We start from the raw sequence: 17,084 nt of genomic DNA on the forward strand, positions 1-17,084 counted from the left end.
CACAAACACAGCCGAGCAGACGGCTAACGGCTAAACACCGAGCGGCTAGCCCACTGTGACGACATCTACCTGTCACTCAAAGCGGCCACCATCTCAATTATGAATAATTTAAATAATGATAAAAAATAAAAATTTTAACTTGTGAGTAATATAAAAATTCACCCACCATACAATTGTCATAGCTACAGAGACCAAAACCGTTTTTTGTACCAGGCTGTAAACACGTTTATTTCTGCTGTAAAGTTGCGCATTTTAACAAGGGAGTCTATGGGGATTGACTCGCTATTGGAGACAGCCTCAAGTGGCCATTAGAGGAACTGCAGATTTTGGAACTTCCGTGTTGGCGCCATTTTTTTGTTGTTGCCATGGTCACAGCTTTCATGTTTACCCTGATTACACCTGGGCACCTTGTAAATGACCATCAAGAACACCTTCATGGCCACCAGCAGTTCTTTTACTTTCACTTAAAAGAACTTAATTTTACTCATATTCGCAAACTGAAGAATCAATGCTATTTACAAAGATTTTTTTATTAGCCTACTTAAAAATGTTTTTAAATGTGGTTTAGAGTAGATCTTCAATGCCTGCAGTACAGAAACAGAGCCAAGCACATCTGTTTTCTGCCTGATCATGATAATAATAGTAAATCTAAAAAAGTTATAATTAAAAATGCTCATGCAGAATAACATAACACAATATAAACTGCATGATTTTTTTTCAAGTTTGATTAATACAGGCCATGGTGCTGAAGCCAGGTCATAAGGGGCAACTGCAAGGTCAGAGGGGTCACTATGGTATTAAAAGCGTTGAACCTCATCATTAAGCTCTTCATATACCTTTACCTTCATTTACCTAAGCCTCGAAAATCGTGATGTCAAGATACAGAGAAATACACAGAGTTAAAAAGTTCAAAGAGGACAATACTCTGCTGATTTTGAGATTGTGTTGTAGATCATTTTTGTGTGTTTATATACATTTGCTTCATTTGGTTTTTAATCAAGCAAAGACAAAGACAGATTTGAACCTAGTGAGGTGACATCATATGTTTCTTTTGAAATTATCCATCAAACCCTTTAGATGAGTTATTGATTTACTAATAGGTGTGTCCTTTGATACCTGAGAATGGCTTACTACCTACACACTTTCACACAGACCTACGCAGTCTGGCACACACACACTTTGCCGACAGCTCATGCAGGAGATGACAGGGCCTGGTTACGGTAATAACCCTCCTGCTATCGCACGCCCATGCGTCTGCAGCATAGCCTGTAAATCTCACTCTGTTATTGTTTTAATAACACTAATGTTAGCATTAGCCAAGTGGTAAAAACGTCAGACATCAAAGACCAGAAACATCTGAGCTATATTGGGGTGAAGACAAAGGGCGACGGCCCAGCTTGTGAAAATAGCTGGCCATGCTGACTCAGCAGAGGAGTGTGTGTGTGTGTGTGTGTGTGTGTGTATGGTTGTGCCTGTATGTGTGTTTGTTGATGTGTGTGGGCACAAATTCATACATTGATAGCGAGTGTGTGTAAGTACGTGGATATTTAAATGTGTGTAAGCAACCTGACTACACATAACAAAGCCCTGCAGCTGCTCGGCTAAAACTGACTTCTCCATTTCCTCCAGACCACAAAGCCTCATAAAGCTAAGCACCCATAGTTAGCTTAATGCCATTAACATCCATATTGATGCTCCTGGTGCTTCTTATTGGGGGAAAGCACCCTGGTATTTTCCAACACATGACTTTTGTTTTTCTGAATCAACAACTCCACCTTCTCCGCTGTAGCCACAGGGAGAGGAGGCTCTGAAATCACGTCTGATGGAGATGCAGCATCATAAAACCATAGAAGACGTGAATAAAGTCCCACATATACTTTCCACTGGAGCTCGTTTGCAGCACACCGTCATGGAATATCTAAAGGAGTGAAAACACAAAGTCAGCAGTCCATTTTATGCCCTGTTGTGTGAGTTAAATCCATACCTACTTTGACATGGACTGGGCCAGTGCTTTTCATTGCCATTGTGTTGTTACATATGTGAGTAATAAAATCAGCCGGTAAGTTCTCCACTTCTGCCAAATGGGCCTATTTTATGGAGCAAGTGAAACTTCTTTGTCTTTGTATGTGTGTGTTGAGTAGGAGTATATATGTGTGTGTGTGTGTGTGTGTGTGTGTGTGGATGTGAGTGTATGTGTTGAGTAGGAGTATATGTGTGTGTGTGCATGTTAAGGGTGGGGGTCCAGTGGACGCCAAGCTCCCCATAATGTTTACTGACACAACACATTTTAATGGTTTCTGTCCAGTGCCAAGAATTGAGAAATCAAGTCACTTCAAAAGGGTGCCACACTATATTGTTTACACTCATGGCTTGGGCTGTTTAAATCTGAACCAGAGGAGCCCTATGGACACCACAGCTCAACTGTTCTGTTGTTGCAAAACTCTGTGCAAGTATTGTTTGTTATTTGCATAGAAAACTTCTCCAAAAACATCATTTTACTGAACAATTTCCTTTAAAATGGCTGATTAAATATTACACCTTTGCAGCCGGATCAGCCAACTTGAGAGAATATGCCAATGTAAACCATGTCAAAACTTGAAAACTAATCAGCGCTGTTTGCACCTCAGCCAAGGGTTTCTCCTCAGACCCCAGATTTTATTTCAGACTCTCAGTAACGTTTGAACAATGAGCTGAAAGACGTGTGAGGTCCCGGCGTACAGCGCAAACGTGTGAACCTCAGCCATTCTCTGGCCATATGCTGGTGAACGCCCAAAGTTCAGACAATAGAGGAATTGTTTGGCTCGGGGTCCGGCATTAAAACCGTTTTCTCTCTTCTCGCACACGCCGTGGGGCTTCATGGGATAACCCATCGCCACCATGATCAGCACAGCTTACACACATTACAGTGAAGTAATGAAATTCTCATCATTATTCCCATCATGCATGTCTGTTTCTTGTTTATTGTGCAGGTCGCTCTGTGCTGCTGCGCTCCAAATGTCTGCTGTGAGTTAGCAGCAGTGCAGTGGGCGGTTTCTCTACACAACCTATCTCTGTAATGAGCCGGTGGGGCCGCTCGGCTCTGACCGGGGTAAAGGAACAGCGTGACTTCACTCTTTTTGGCCACAGCGGTGTTGAATTTTCCAAAGATTGTGGAGATTATCAAATCGCACATCACAATAATATTACAGCCGGGGTGGCCTGTTCTTCAGCTTACAGTTACAGCGCGAAGAGACTGCGACCTAGTGCTGCCAAGTTTGATAACGGATAACGTCAATACACATTAAAACACTGTTACAAAAGTAGTTTTTTTTTTATTAAAACATAGACAAACATAAATAAAAAGAACACTGAATTAAATCATATGAAGACTTTTACAGGTATGCTACAATCTTGTAGAAGAAACAATGGTAACACTTTATTTTGATAGTCCGCCTACACAGAGTTTATAGCGTATTTGTGACATCTCAACAGGTTATTGAGCTCGAACACCAACTCTGACCATTAAGTGCTTTACTAACTGGTTGGTTGAATATTTGTAGTAACAGACGGGTGACAAATTAAAGGAAAAACCAATGCTCCTTAGCATTGAAGCTAACATGTTGCTCCAAAGGTGTTCACTTGGGTTGAGATCTGGTGACTGCGGAGGTCATAGCACGTGATTCACACCATTCAGATCATGCAGATGTGGAGGCATCTGCATTTGCTCTTTCTCTCATTTATTCAGATTCTTCCTTTAATTTGTCCTCCGTCTGCACCTTGTTGAACATTAGAACAAATATCGTTGAAATGTTATAAATACTGTGTCAACTCTTTGTAGGCAGACTGTCCAAATAAAGTGTAACCAAAACACTATATCCATATTGCTTTTGGCTAGGCAAGTGCACACAGAATTGTCAAAATCATGATACATAAATATGGAATTTAAAATGAAGCCCCTGTGTTTTAATAAGAAAAAAAAGCGTGTCTACTATTTCCTCTAAGTGCTGCGTAATGAATGTCGTACAGACATAAAATATAAATGATTTTTTACAGCTGAAAGGTCACTGTAACAATGACCTGTCTCTGTTTCTTCTATAGCTAATAAATAAATATTTAGTGCATATTCCCATTTACCTCAGTGAAGAGCCAAATGAAAAAAAAAAACAAAACAGAATTTAAGTTAAAAGATGAACCAAACTCAATTCGGTTCCTCTAGTTAAAGAAGACAAAAGAGTCTATTCGTGTCATTTATGGTCAGACAGTCCAGCTATCTGCATCGCTTGTTGATCGTCATAAACATAAACACGTCACTTCCTCCTTAGTTTGAAATGACACTGTCGTGTGATTGCCTTCAGTGAAGCAGGCCACTCGTTAGATTTCATCAGAGACAGAAAACTGGTTAACAAATGAGTTCTGGGAACGCGCACACGCACACACACGCACAAACACACACACACACACACACCCTTTTTTTTTTTTAAATTGATTGAAAAAGAAAACAAACAATGTCAGAGTGAAAGTGAATCTTCCACGGCATCATGTTTCAATGGTGCCTCAGAGATTTCGAGGGTGTGATAAATCACCATCTAACTGGTTGTTTCAACTGATGCTGTTGAGTTACTTACTGTTTGGACGCCTCACTGCCTGCCCTGTTCACACTTACAAAACCTTTCAGGAAAACATTTGTGCATTCACTGCCACGGGTCAGAGACAGGCCGGGAAGTCTTGTTATTTTTATCCGGTGATAATCTGCTAAGTACAAGCAGATGCTCCATCAGCTACAGTGTTCTTTTTGGACATTCCCCCCCATCACCAATAAACATTGATAAATCCTTTCTCGCTGCACCTCTTGCCAACAAACTTACTTCCTCAGTTGCTCCCTCGTGGTTTGTTTAATTAGTGCACAAACACATGTTGTAATCTTAACTGAAATGTATTGAAATTTCCCAATACAAACCGCAGTTAAAAAACAAAAAAAAAAAAAGTCCAGTGCTATTTTGGATGAAGTTGAGAGCTGTGTGTCTCATCTCTTTTTTTTTTGCAGGGGGCAAGTGGCAAAACAAGTTTTTACCTTTTCCTTAAGTTTTTCTCATGAAGGACTCCAAGGCTATTTGGTGAAGAGCAATGTAAAAAAAAACAAAAAAATCATTAACACATGTACAATATAAAAAGACACTTTTTTGACAAACCAACATTGTAAATCACTAACAGTGGTTCTTTGGCATATCAAATGTTCAGTAGCATGTCCGCTCCCCACGTGTTTCAATTTCAGTTACCCAACTTTATGGCCCCAAAGTACGTCCCTTCTCCCTCCAGGTCCAGCATCCAAGCATTGGACACGTTGACAAACAAGGCGTCTCCCTCCTCCAGCTGGACGCCTCGGCCCTGCTGGGCGCAGTACATGTTATAGCTCGTGTCGTTCCAGCGCATGGTGCTGCCCGTCTTCATCAGCATCACGGCCTTGTTCCACTTGATGCTCTCGTGGTAGACGTACTGGATGAGCTGGGTGTTGCTAACGTCCACCGGCGGGATCTCGGCCTGACTGCTGTCCTCTGGTATACGGTAGTAGCGGAAGCAGGTCTTGGCGTAAACGTAGTAGAAACCCGGCTCTATCACCAGCAGTTTGCCCTTCTGGTAGCCCATCTTGTGGTGGTATCCGTGCTTCTCCTCCCAGTCGATGGTTATGGCCTGCCGCACATCCTCTGCTTGGCAAGAGAAACAACACAAGTTTTGGTAAAGCTCATCGTCCATTAATCTTTTATTGATCTATAATAAACTAAACAAAAAAAATGAGTCAGACTGATTTTTTTTGGCACAAGTTCAAACTAGTGATTTACTAAATCAGGTTGCAACACTATAGTTAGGAAAGACTTATTTCTAAAATATATAAACAGACCATATGACAGGCTTTATGGAGCTTTACAGTGAGTTTCAACTGTCCAGACACAACTGTACTGTCCTGGTTCATGCTTATCAGTCAGAGAGCAGCTGGAGCATTTAGCAGCTAAAAAGCCAGATATTTTCCTTGGGAGCTGGTGGAGACCAAACACAGAGCTGAAACAGAGGGAACACTGAATGCTTAGATTCATCAGGTGGAGACAAACACCCCTCCATAGTGAATGTTAACGTTGCTCCGTGTCTTCTGGTTTCTTGCCAGGAGCAGGTGGTGGTGATTGTCGCTTGAAAAGAGCTTCGGCTATTGCTGCTTTTACAAGACAAGAGGTTATAATACGTCCTCTGAGCAGCGCTATGTCTTCAGGGCAGATTGGAGGCTACAGCGAGTCACTATCACAAAGTCCTAGAACATACATGCAGCTCGCTCTCATACGCACCCTGAATGACAGGCACACACAGAGCTGTGGTAACAGTGAACAGTGGTAGAAACGTTATGGATTTTTTTTTACCTTCCACCATGATTTGTCCCTAGGTGCTAGCTGTTACAACTAAACAAAACTACGATCACAAACAAAGCAAAGTCTGTCCATCAGTCCGTCTGTCTGTCTGCCCCATTCTCATGAATACAATATATCAGGAACTCTGGGAGGGAATTTAATTATATCTGGCACAAACATTAATTTGGAGTCAAGGATGAACTGATTAAAATTTGGTGGTCAAAGTTAAAAGGTCAAGGTCACTGTGACATCATGATGTTCTGTAAAAACACTTCTAGCTATTATTCAATGCTGTAACTCAGGAAGGAGAGATTTTGGCCATATTTCCTGCAGCTTGGCTGGTTGGCTGAAGCGTACAACCGGTAATTCTAGTTTTTTTTTTTTTTTTTTTAGATCAGATTTAAAATCCATCCAAAATAGTCACAGAAGCTTTTTAAGAGGCAGTTGAATAGGAAATAAAAGAATGACAGAAGAAATAACATTAAATACAAAATTTATTGAGGTGCCAGTAACAATCTGGGAGGTCCCAGCTCAAATGAAGGCCTGTATATTCCCTCTATGACTCTTCAGATATTTGTAAGCTAACGTTAGCTTTGTCAGGAGGTTCGGTTAGTCAAGCAGCAGTTACTGGGTGTAAATATTTAGAAACAGCTCATTTAAAACTCTACTTAGCAAACACTCAAGTTACAGCTCGGCCGACACTGAATGTGGGAAGTTGAATTGTGTTTGAAATGAAGCCAGACTGATAGATGAGTGTTTCTAATGCTACAATAACAGGACTTTAATTCATGTGGACTCACTTTTGGGGTACTCCTGAGGCCTTCTGATTGGTAGATGAGCTGATGGCAGGCTCTCTTTTGGAGTTTTGCACCGTCTGGTTTTCCTCGTGTCTCTCAGTGCGTTCAGCACCGGCTCCGTCTGCACCTCCTGCAGGAAACAGGACAAGCTCATTTAACAAACACTGACTGACATATGAGAGGTAAAAAAAACACCACCTGTATCTTTGTATGTGCGTGTGTGTGAGTGTGTGTGTTTTATCCTTTTGCCCAATTTGAAACTTATACCCACATCAGTAATGAGGCATCAACATTTGACCCACGCTGTTTCCATATTTCACACAGACAGCTTTGTTCTCCTTTGAAAAACTGTCTGCTGCTTTGGAATTTAGTGTGTGTGTGTGTGTGTGTGTGTGTGTGTGTGTGTGTGTGTGTGTGTCTGAAGACCATAGGCGGATCAGTGTACATGAACTGCATGTCGATGTGTATTATCCATCCTCCTTGGCGAGTCAGTTAACTCCTTATTACAGCTGTGGTTGTATTTGGGGCCGGAGGCTGTGACTGAGAGGAGTGTAACTTTACAGCTAGATTGAACTTCTCATGGATTTTGGAGGAAAAAAAATAAAAGTATCTGGACTGAATTCAGCTGATTCTATTCAGGGCCGCCGCCGCCAATGATGATGATGATGATGCCGCCATCCGCAGTCTGAGTTGGGTTGTCCTCCTCAGGCAAGACAGAGAACATACTCTCAAAGAAAACATGGTTTCCAAGCAAGTAAACAGTTACTGCTCCGGAGCTGCCAACTCTCTTACACATCTGGCACAGGATTAAATTATCAGGCGTAGGTGTTTTGTTTTCAACCTCTGCCTCTACCTGCTATCTTACACTCACACAAGCGATCTCAGAGATAAGTGAAAGTTGTACCACGTTTTTAGTTTCTTGGAAAGAAAGCTTTGCAGTGTTGGCAGCATCTGCAGCAGCTGCTTACAAATAAACACTGTAAATAACAAATGTAAACAGGTTTTTTTTTTTTTTATATCCTGAAGGTGTTTTAACTTGTTTTATGATTTTGCTCTGCTCCAGTAACCTCAGGTAACCTGGCATCACTATCATCATCTCACCCTCACACTGAGCCAACACCTAAAAAAAGACAAAGACTGGGAAACTGAAAGTGTTGAAATGGATAGAATTTTTAAACACATACCTCCCAACTTAAAAAAAACCCCACACATAGCGCCTCGGAGCACAAACACTGCTACACACTCCAAATAAACTCAACTGCAGAGCCAGTCCCACCGACACAGCACCTGTTCTGTGCTAATATTACTGTCAAGTATTTATTCACAACCCGAATCCAGACAAATTTGCGCGGCCCTAAAACTAAGATTAGCACCGTCTGTCCTCCAAAAACAATCTGCTGCACAAACATGTTTATAGCGCAGTGTCTTGGAATGAGACAAGGGTAAACAACATCCTGCCAAGGCTACAACGTAATTGTGAACACGCTCCCAATTGGCCCTACAATGTGGGATCTATCTTGATTTGTGGTGAGACCGTGTCATACCTCTTTAACCAAGGAGAAGAGATTATTTAAACAAAGTAGCAGCAGTTTGGCAGCTTCCTGATCTGCACTGTGCTGCACGGTGACAGCCACTCTGCACCAGGTGGAGCCGTGACATGACGGAGGAACGGCTGCCTTGAAATATTCTGCACATCTGGCTACGACCGACCTGACTGCACATGCTTGGTCCTGCACACAGGCCTCAGCTGACGCTCAACCCTCTGAGGTCGAAGGGTATTTTCTCCATTTTTTTATATTTTCTTAAATTCACTTTTTTTCCAAAAAAATACTTGAATATAACTTTATATATATATATATATATATATATATATATATATGTTTTATATAATACTTTAAGAACATATTTTTACAACTTTCTAATGACGCAAAATTTGTCCTTGAGCTCCGTGTAAACAGATAATTTGCCCCAAATGCTTAAAAATTGAAGCCCTGTTTTTCAAATCTCTTGTGGAAACAAACATTTACTGATGTGGCTGAATTGTTTTGTTGCTTGAAATGGGTTTATCAAAGTCTTAGGTTCCTAAAAATAGCAAAATATATGAGTAAAATAGTAGATAAATGTATAATAAATGCCTAAAATGGGCTTCTTATTGGCCTTCTAGCTCTGGCTGTGAGCTACATCTGATCTTGCAAGAATATGAACCAGAGGTCAGAGAGTCTACAAATTCTAACAACATTTAAACCACATTTCTACGCTGTAGATATTAATAGAAACATGTCGAAGAGCTCAGAGGGTTAACTACCCGCCACACACATCCTTCAGCATCTCTATTATGTTGATGTGAGGTTTCTGAGACGCGACCCTCAGAACAAAAGTGCTCTCACTCACAGCCCGGCCACTGAAGCGTATTGTCTCTTTGTGTTTCATGCTGCAGCAGTCAGATCTCCTTACACAGATCTCTAAACATTTGGCTCATGAACTGCGCCTGATTCATGGTCCTGTGTTCTCACCACTCCCCGTGATCGCGCTGACCACAGCCCCAGCCCGGTGTGGGCCGGCCCGGGCCTGCACATCCTGTCTCACATCAAAAGAGCTGCACCGCAGAGCTGAACTGACAGCCTCTCCACTGAGGCCTGCTCTCTAGCAAATCCCCTCAACTGTCTGCAGAGAGCGCCGGCGTTCTCAGGGCTGACCCTAACACAACACAGCGTGGGCCAAGTGGACCTGTCACCCTGACACCTCATAAAGCTCCCAGCACGTCTCCCCGTGCTCCATGGGAAATAGCCGAGGGCTAACAACACAATGAGCTCCTCGGTCCAAGACAGGCTGGGTGGTTTGTGTAAGTACTCCACCAGGGATGCCAAGGGCAAACACAAATACATGATTTCAAAGAAAATTAAAGCATTATGGGAAACCAAACACTAGTGAGGCAAAGTGCTCCTTTTATCCTGTGTTATTTTACTTCCTGGATGGTTTTTTTTGCTTTTGCTCTGTGAGTCTTGAGCCAAAAAACAGGCGGTGACTTCCAAAAAGGGATTAGAGAAAATTTTTTTTTTTTAAAAATGACTTCAACAATTAAGAATTCCTATTTTACAACTCCCTCACGCTACTGCTGATCATCGAAGGAACACTCTGCAGCCGCTGGCGCCAGTGAGTGACTCACTAATAGCTGATGCAGAAAACTACCCTGTGTCAGCGCTTGATTATCAAATTAAAGAAAATGTAAAAAACAATAAAAAACCAAAACCTAAAGGACGAGTTATTAGACGTTTTATCAGAAGGCTGTCAGGTGTTTTTCCTGCTGTGGCCTGACCTCTTCCCAGCCTGGGTGACCACCGAGGGTTTGGTGCTTGCTTTAACAGTAGCTGTGGCATGCACTGAAAACACCACCCATGGGAAAGTCATGGCTTCTCTCAGTGAAAAATCACAGACGATTATCTAATTTATTTTTTTTTGCTGCTTTAACTCAAACATAACTGCATTATTACAAACACTGTACTGCCTCCCTCGACAGCGACAGGAGGAAATACCTGGTTTTCTTACAGCAGAGGACTTTGTTTCTCCACAGTTTCTCTTCAGGAGGCTCTGAGCCTCTCTTCTGACTGGCTGACCATTTTCTGAGTGATCCAATAAAAATATAGCAGATTTCAGGTAAAAACACTGAGAAACCAAATCCTGCAAGGTTTGGATGGTGGGTCCAGGTGGGCGGGGCTTGGTGACTGCTTTGTTGTGACATCACAAAGTTCCAGAAGTCCTGACGGCTGGTTTTAAGGCTCAGTTTCTGAATACAGGCTGTGTGCATTTCTCTGTGGACTGAGGCTTTGATACTTTCACAGTATTAATATAGAAGCTAGAGCTGATCTATAATCACACTACACATGGGCAGAGACCTTTACACTGGAGCAGCTTTAATGTTTAAGTTTTATAGTGTTGCAGCAGTTATCTGTGTGTACTGTGTGTTGCTGTGGTTCAACCAGGGGTCACACTCACCTCAATGGGCCGGTGTGGGGCTGTGGACAAATCTACCTGGAGACAGAAACATAGGAGCCATGATTAGAGACGTCAATGTAAAAGGAAAAAAATTAAATAAACACCATAGTTACGTCATCTGTAAAGAACACTGTCTGTTCTGAGGAAGCTCCCCTGACAGGTGTGGGTGGGAGGAATATTTCATGAAACTTACAGGAAGACAAACAGCAATTCAGTTTGGATGTTTATATATATATATATATATATATATATATGTGTGTGTGTATGTGTGTGTGTGTGTGTATGTGTGTGGGAGGTTAAGTTATTTTCCACATGTCACTCTGCATGCCACGGGCGCAGCAGGCAAAAGTGATTTGGAGACTGAGCATTGGTTCTCGTTCAATGTGTAATACATTCAAGAGGAATTGGCACAGAGGTTTTCATGCACACATGCAGCTTGATGCACAAAGACACAAACAAAATAAAAAAGACACACACAGACACACACACACTTCAGCCTTCATGTTCAAATCAACCAGTGTTTTTAAAGCTGCTCTGCTCAGCACATTCCTCCAGTATGTCGGCACGATGCTGTGCAGATTCCAGCTGCCTCTGCAGGAAGTTGTACAGGTGTTGATGGCAGATGACAGAACAGGCTGAACTCTGACCAACCACAGCGCCTCTGAGGCTGCTGGGTATTCAAGGAACGCTTTAAATCACTCCCAAAGATCCTGTCTCATCATCGGATCGACCGACCGACCCGTTTGAGTTATTTCACAAATATGATCAGAGACAATAAGTAAAATATTATCTCTCCTCTCTCTGGTTTTCTCTCCTTTCTCTCCCTCCCTTCTAGTTTCCTTTTTTTTCTCCCTCTGGCTCACATCCAGCTCATAACTAGCGACTGTCTACCACACTGCAGTGTGTTTATGCCAAAGACAAGCCAAAGAAACTTAACACACAAAGACTGAGAAAGAGGCAAACATACACAGAGAGACAGAGGGAGAGAGACAGAGAGAGAGAGAGAGAGAGAGAGAGAGAGAGAGAGAGAGAGAGAGAGAGAGAGAGACAGATGGTCCCCAGGTGAACTTGAAGCATCCTCACAGAGCAGACATGTGGTCTGCTCACTTGGCTTGTTGAAACATGACAATTATTCAACTCCAAAACCGCCATAAAGTAACAACAATCATGGCAGAGCGAACAAGATGAGCAGCTTCACAGATGGCAGAACTTACAAGAACCAATGGAGCATGTAGGGATGGATGTATTTTGATAGTATGTGTCTCTTTGCAGTGTCAGCGCCTGCAGCAAGTCATCCGACTTTTCTGTCTCTGCCTCCTGGAGAAGGAGCTCTGCTTCTGCTCAAAAGGTTTCTAGCTCGACACATATAAATGATCAATCTGAGCCCCGGGTGGCATGTAAACACGCTGCAGTCTGGGAGCCTCGAGTGAAAACATCTGTATTTTTTTTTTTTTTTAAACAAACAAGACATCAAGCAAGACTGACATTTGTGCTTTGCAGAGATGTTATCGGAGTCACGATGCTGCAGCCCCTTTGGAAAATACTCTCGCTGAAACAGCTAATCTGCCGTGGAAAGTTTCAGCACAGCTTCTTGAGATGCTATCAGTATTTCTTTCTTTGTGTTACAGAAAGAAGAAAAGAAGAAGCAGCAGAAGCAGCAGCAGTGTTTTAAGTGCCTGCCATCGAGGCGCAGCGCCTTCAAAGAGACGAAAAGCCTGCGCGCAACGAACTGCACAAGAGTCTCGGTGTCTTTTTTTTTTCTTTTCTCGTTTCACCTCTGTGAGATTACACCTACTGTACTTCTAAGAGCGCGCGCCGCCAACTTTACAAGCAGCTGGGAAACTTATCTGGCGCTTTATGACACTGTAAAGCGTTTTACTTTGCCGCTCGTAGCCTTGTAGGATACTGTTGACAGTATCTGTGCATAAATATTTACGCGCAGAGAAAAGCTACAGACGCGCTGACGACAGTGAGTGACTTTGCGAAGTGTCTCGTTGCGCACTGGAAACGAGAAGCCGAAGCAGAGCACACAGTGATTGAGCCTACCTCTTGCAGATAACCTGTCAGGTGTAATAAGATCGCCACGCTGGACGCCACCTGAAGCAATCCCATAACAGCGAGGGTCCCGAATAGGAGCGGCCGGTAAGTGGGCTCCGAGTTCTGCACCGGGTGGAAGCGGTGCTGCCCTGCCTCCATGTGGACGTTGTTCCGCAGGTAGCCTCTGTACTCGTTGTGGGTAGCTGCCATGATGCGCGCTCTGTGTGTGTTGCTGCTCAGCCCCCGGGCCAGGTCCCAGACTCAATGCAAGGGAGAAAGGAGGAAGGAGACAACAAGAGTCCCTATAATCAGCGGTGGGTGGGCTGAAGGCAGCTCGTTTCCCTCTGCAGCCAATCACAGGGGTGCTCCGGTGCTCAGCTGAAGACCGACGGAAAAGACCGAAACAAGACTGGCAACCGGATCGACCTGAGCGCACGACAGGTAAAGCGGGCTCTTTATGGCTCCAGAAACGCAGGAACACGTAATCCACCCCTTCCGCGCGTCCACACCCCCGGTGACACACACACTCTCTGCAGCGAGGCAGCGTTCACACAGCGGGGATGCAGCGGAGAAAAAACTGTGGAAGACGAAAAAAAAAAACCAAAAAACTTTTAACCCATTAGTTAACAGTTTACACACCACAGTCAAACTTTGCAAAATAAAATAAATGAATAAATATTGCAATCAAATGCAAAAAATTAAATAAAATAAATAGAAAAATTAAAAAAGTGAAAAAAACATTGCAATCAAATGCAAAAATAAAAAATAAAACAAATACAATGAAAAAAATGAATTAATATTGCAATCAAATGCATGAAAACATAAAAATATTTGAAACCGAAAATTTAAATCAATGAATTGGTAACTGTTTATTTTATACAGAAAAAAATGATTTTTTTTTTTTAATTATTAATTTTTTTAATAATTTTTTTTATTAATGTGGTACTTTATGTGGCAATTAATCACGTGTCAACCTCTGAATTTACATTATTCTGCACAGTGAAAAAGAAAAGAACAGGACCTTAAGAATAAGGTAGAGACATAAAGTTGTATATAAATCCATGCCTTTAAAAATTATGGTGTAAGACTAGATCCATGTTTATTTCAGTTTGTCACATACTTGATGTGATGATGTGATGTGATGTGGCAACTGAGACTCATTCAGTCATCCAGAGTGAATTGCATTTTGTGTTCTGTTCAACCATTAGTCACATCAGACAAAAACTAATTCTGAAGAATTAACTTCACTGTTTATCCATCCAGTAGCTTTGAATATTGTCATGCAAAACAGGAACCATGTGGTTAATTGACCCAGAGCTCACCAGCATGACTGACGGACTGATAGGTTATAATTAAAACATTCCTTTCTGCTAAATACCTAGAAACAGCTATTCATGCATTCATCACAACTTATTTTAATGTTTTCTGTTAAGCTGGAATTGACAAAAAGTCCCTGGCACGCCTCCATGTTGACCCTCCAACCTAGACCCACAGTGGCTCCTATGGGCCTCTGACGCACATGAGGAGACCATATAGATAGAGTCATTACCACCTGCTGACATTAAGGTATTTTTCACCCACACTTTAAAGGAATAGTTCAACATTTTGTCAAATATAATTATTCACTTCCTCAGAGGCTCTGAGCCTCTCTTCTGATTGGCTGACTGTTTTCTGACTGATCCAATAAAAATATAGCAGATTCCAGATAAAAACACTCAGAGAAACCAAATCCTGCAAGGTTTGGATGGTGGGTCCAGGTGGGCGGGGCTTGGTGACTGCTTTGTTGTGACATCACAAAGTTCCAGAAGTCCTGACGGCTGGTTTTAAGGCTCAGTTTCTGAATACAGGCTGTGTAACATTTCTCTGTGGACTGAGGCTTTGATACTTTCACAGTATTAATATAGAAGCTAGAGCTGATCTATAATCACACTACACATGGACAGAGACCTTTACACTGGAGGAGCTTTAAAAGAATAGTTTGACATCTTGGGAAATTTGCTTTCTCATGCACGTACACTAAATATAAAGCTGCAGCCAGCAGACAGATAGCTGATGTTAGCATAAAGACTTGAAATGGGGCGAGCTCTGCCCAGAAGTAACAATATCCACTTACCAACACCTCGTTTACACATTAAATCTCCTTTGTTTAATCCTTACAAAACCAAGGTGTAAAAAGGACAAGTTGTGACTAGTGGGCAACCAGCAGAGACTCTGCAGCTCAGTCCCTCTGGACCAACCCTGTCTCCTGGAAATTGCATTTATATAGAACTAAACTGCAGCAGATTTTGTAGGAAATGTAATTGCTGACTGGATTATGCTCGCTAGGCTAACCATCTGCATCTGCTGTAGCTTTATATTTATTCTATATAGACATAAGAGTGGTGTCAAATCTGATTTTCTAACTCTCTGCAAGAAAGAAAATAAGGCAAAGATCTCGAACTATTGCTAATAGTTAGTTCCATAGTCAGTTATTACTGTAGTTGCTAATTTCTCCCATTTCCTTTAAATGCAGAATGTTCATTTTAAACCATTAAATCTTTATTTTCTACTTGTAAAATCAAGTGTCATTCACACAAGTAAAAGTTATCTTAATATTCCTCATATAAAGGTAAAATAACATGCACTTAAAACTACTCCAGTAGCAGTATAAGTGTGACTCTCTGTGGGTTTTTCAACATGAAACCACTCGTTAAGTCACTGTGACCGGGCCAAGCCAATATTTCCAGTTATGCTTTCCGGAGTAATCATCTTTATCAGTGACTGGCTCATGAAACAGGGGAAATTCAAGGCACTCCCCACCTGACAGGTATTCCCTTGTCTACCAAAAGCAGTTTAAAAAAAAAAAAAAAAAAAACTCCTCAACTGAGACGATGAAATGCAACTTTTAGCTAAAAAAAAAAAAAAAAAAAAAAAAAAAAAGTGCTCGCCAGCACATGTAATTATTTTGGTGGAGGGCGGATGACAACCAACCTGGATTTCCACTGTTACACCAAGTGAAGAGACTAATAACAAACCTGAAAACATCTCGTCATAGTGAGTCATATTGTGTACGTGTGTTCGTCTGGCCACAAATATCCCTGACAGGCCTTCCAGACAGACGTCATTTCCTCTCACCTTCATTTTTCATCTCACCACAGTCTCATGAATGGAAGTTACACCTTTTGGTTGCATTATACCGCCAAAGATTCCCCAAAGTGTTGAACAATAAACAAAGACTTTCTAAACTATGACAATGACGACAACAATTTTTTGCATTGTAATGATGATCTCGATTTATGACATAAATAAAGAAATGTCTGTTTTTTTTCAGCTGTTAATGAAAAACCACATTAATAAATATTTTTAAACAGTTCTGCAAATTTCTCTATCCATAATGTGCAAATGCCCTGTTTGTAACTGATTTTTTTTCTCTCCTTATTTCTGTCGCACTTTTTGTACACTTTTCTTTCTTGCTGAGAGTTAGCTGAAAAGATTGACACCCCACTCTAATGTATGTTTACTGAATAAAACTACAGCTAGCAAGCAGTTAGCCTAGCCTAGCCTAGCATAAACACTGGGATCAGGGGGGAAAGCTATCTTAACTATATGCAAAGGTAAAGATATCCACCTTCAGCTTCAAACTTCATTCCTTTACTCACCAACAGGTGGAAACAAACACCAGTTAACTCTTGTCTCGATCACGTCTTTTCTTCCACTGAAGTTAGCATGCTAACCAGCTAGCCCTGGCCTGTCTTGTCACTTTTTGATAGTGTTTCACTGTAGCCTCTAATCTGTCCTGAAGATGTTGCGCTGCTCAGAGGACGTATTATAACCTCTTGTCTTGTAAACACAACGATGGCTGAAGCTCCACCAATCACCACCAATCACTGCTGGAAAGAATGAAGCA

General features: G+C 41.8%; 1 protein-coding gene across 2 annotated transcripts; it reads right to left on the reverse strand.

Moving 5' to 3' along the window:
- Nucleotides 1-4,949: 4,949 nt before the first annotated feature.
- Nucleotides 4,950-13,589, reverse strand: LOC111218446 (tumor necrosis factor ligand superfamily member 11-like). Of its 2 annotated transcripts, none has more exons than XM_022740756.1 (4): nucleotides 13,208-13,589; nucleotides 11,162-11,197; nucleotides 7,172-7,298; nucleotides 4,950-5,681 (listed from the first exon to the last, which is right to left on the reverse strand). In XM_022740756.1, exons 1-4 carry the CDS (start codon nucleotides 13,406-13,408, stop codon nucleotides 5,248-5,250), a joined length of 798 nt encoding a protein of 265 aa, XP_022596477.1. In that variant the 5' UTR covers nucleotides 13,409-13,589; the 3' UTR covers nucleotides 4,950-5,247. The 2 variants fall into 2 exon arrangements, with proteins under 2 accessions (XP_022596477.1, XP_022596476.1); XM_022740755.1 differs by having other exon boundaries at nucleotides 4,950-5,684.
- Between the last annotated feature and the right edge of the window lie 3,495 nt (nucleotides 13,590-17,084).

The sequence above is a fragment of the Seriola dumerili genome, unplaced genomic scaffold (assembly GCF_002260705.1).
Source record: "Seriola dumerili isolate Sdu_G_001 unplaced genomic scaffold, Sdu_1.0 BDQW01000052.1, whole genome shotgun sequence".
NCBI classification, from domain to species: Eukaryota; Metazoa; Chordata; class Actinopteri; order Carangiformes; family Carangidae; genus Seriola; species Seriola dumerili.

Excerpts from the sequence above, each read along its gene's own strand:
- LOC111218446 (XM_022740755.1), bottom strand. The coding sequence starts at position 13,408 with ATGGCAGCTACCCACAACGAGTACAGAGGCTACCTGCGGAACAACGTC. Across the intron at positions 11,198-13,207 it reads TGACAGGTTATCTGCAAGAG|GTAGATTTGTCCACAGCCCC; the intron begins GTAGGCTCAATC and ends TTCTGTCTCCAG. Across the intron at positions 7,299-11,161 it reads CCCCACACCGGCCCATTGAG|GAGGTGCAGACGGAGCCGGT; the intron begins GTGAGTGTGACC and ends TGTTTCCTGCAG.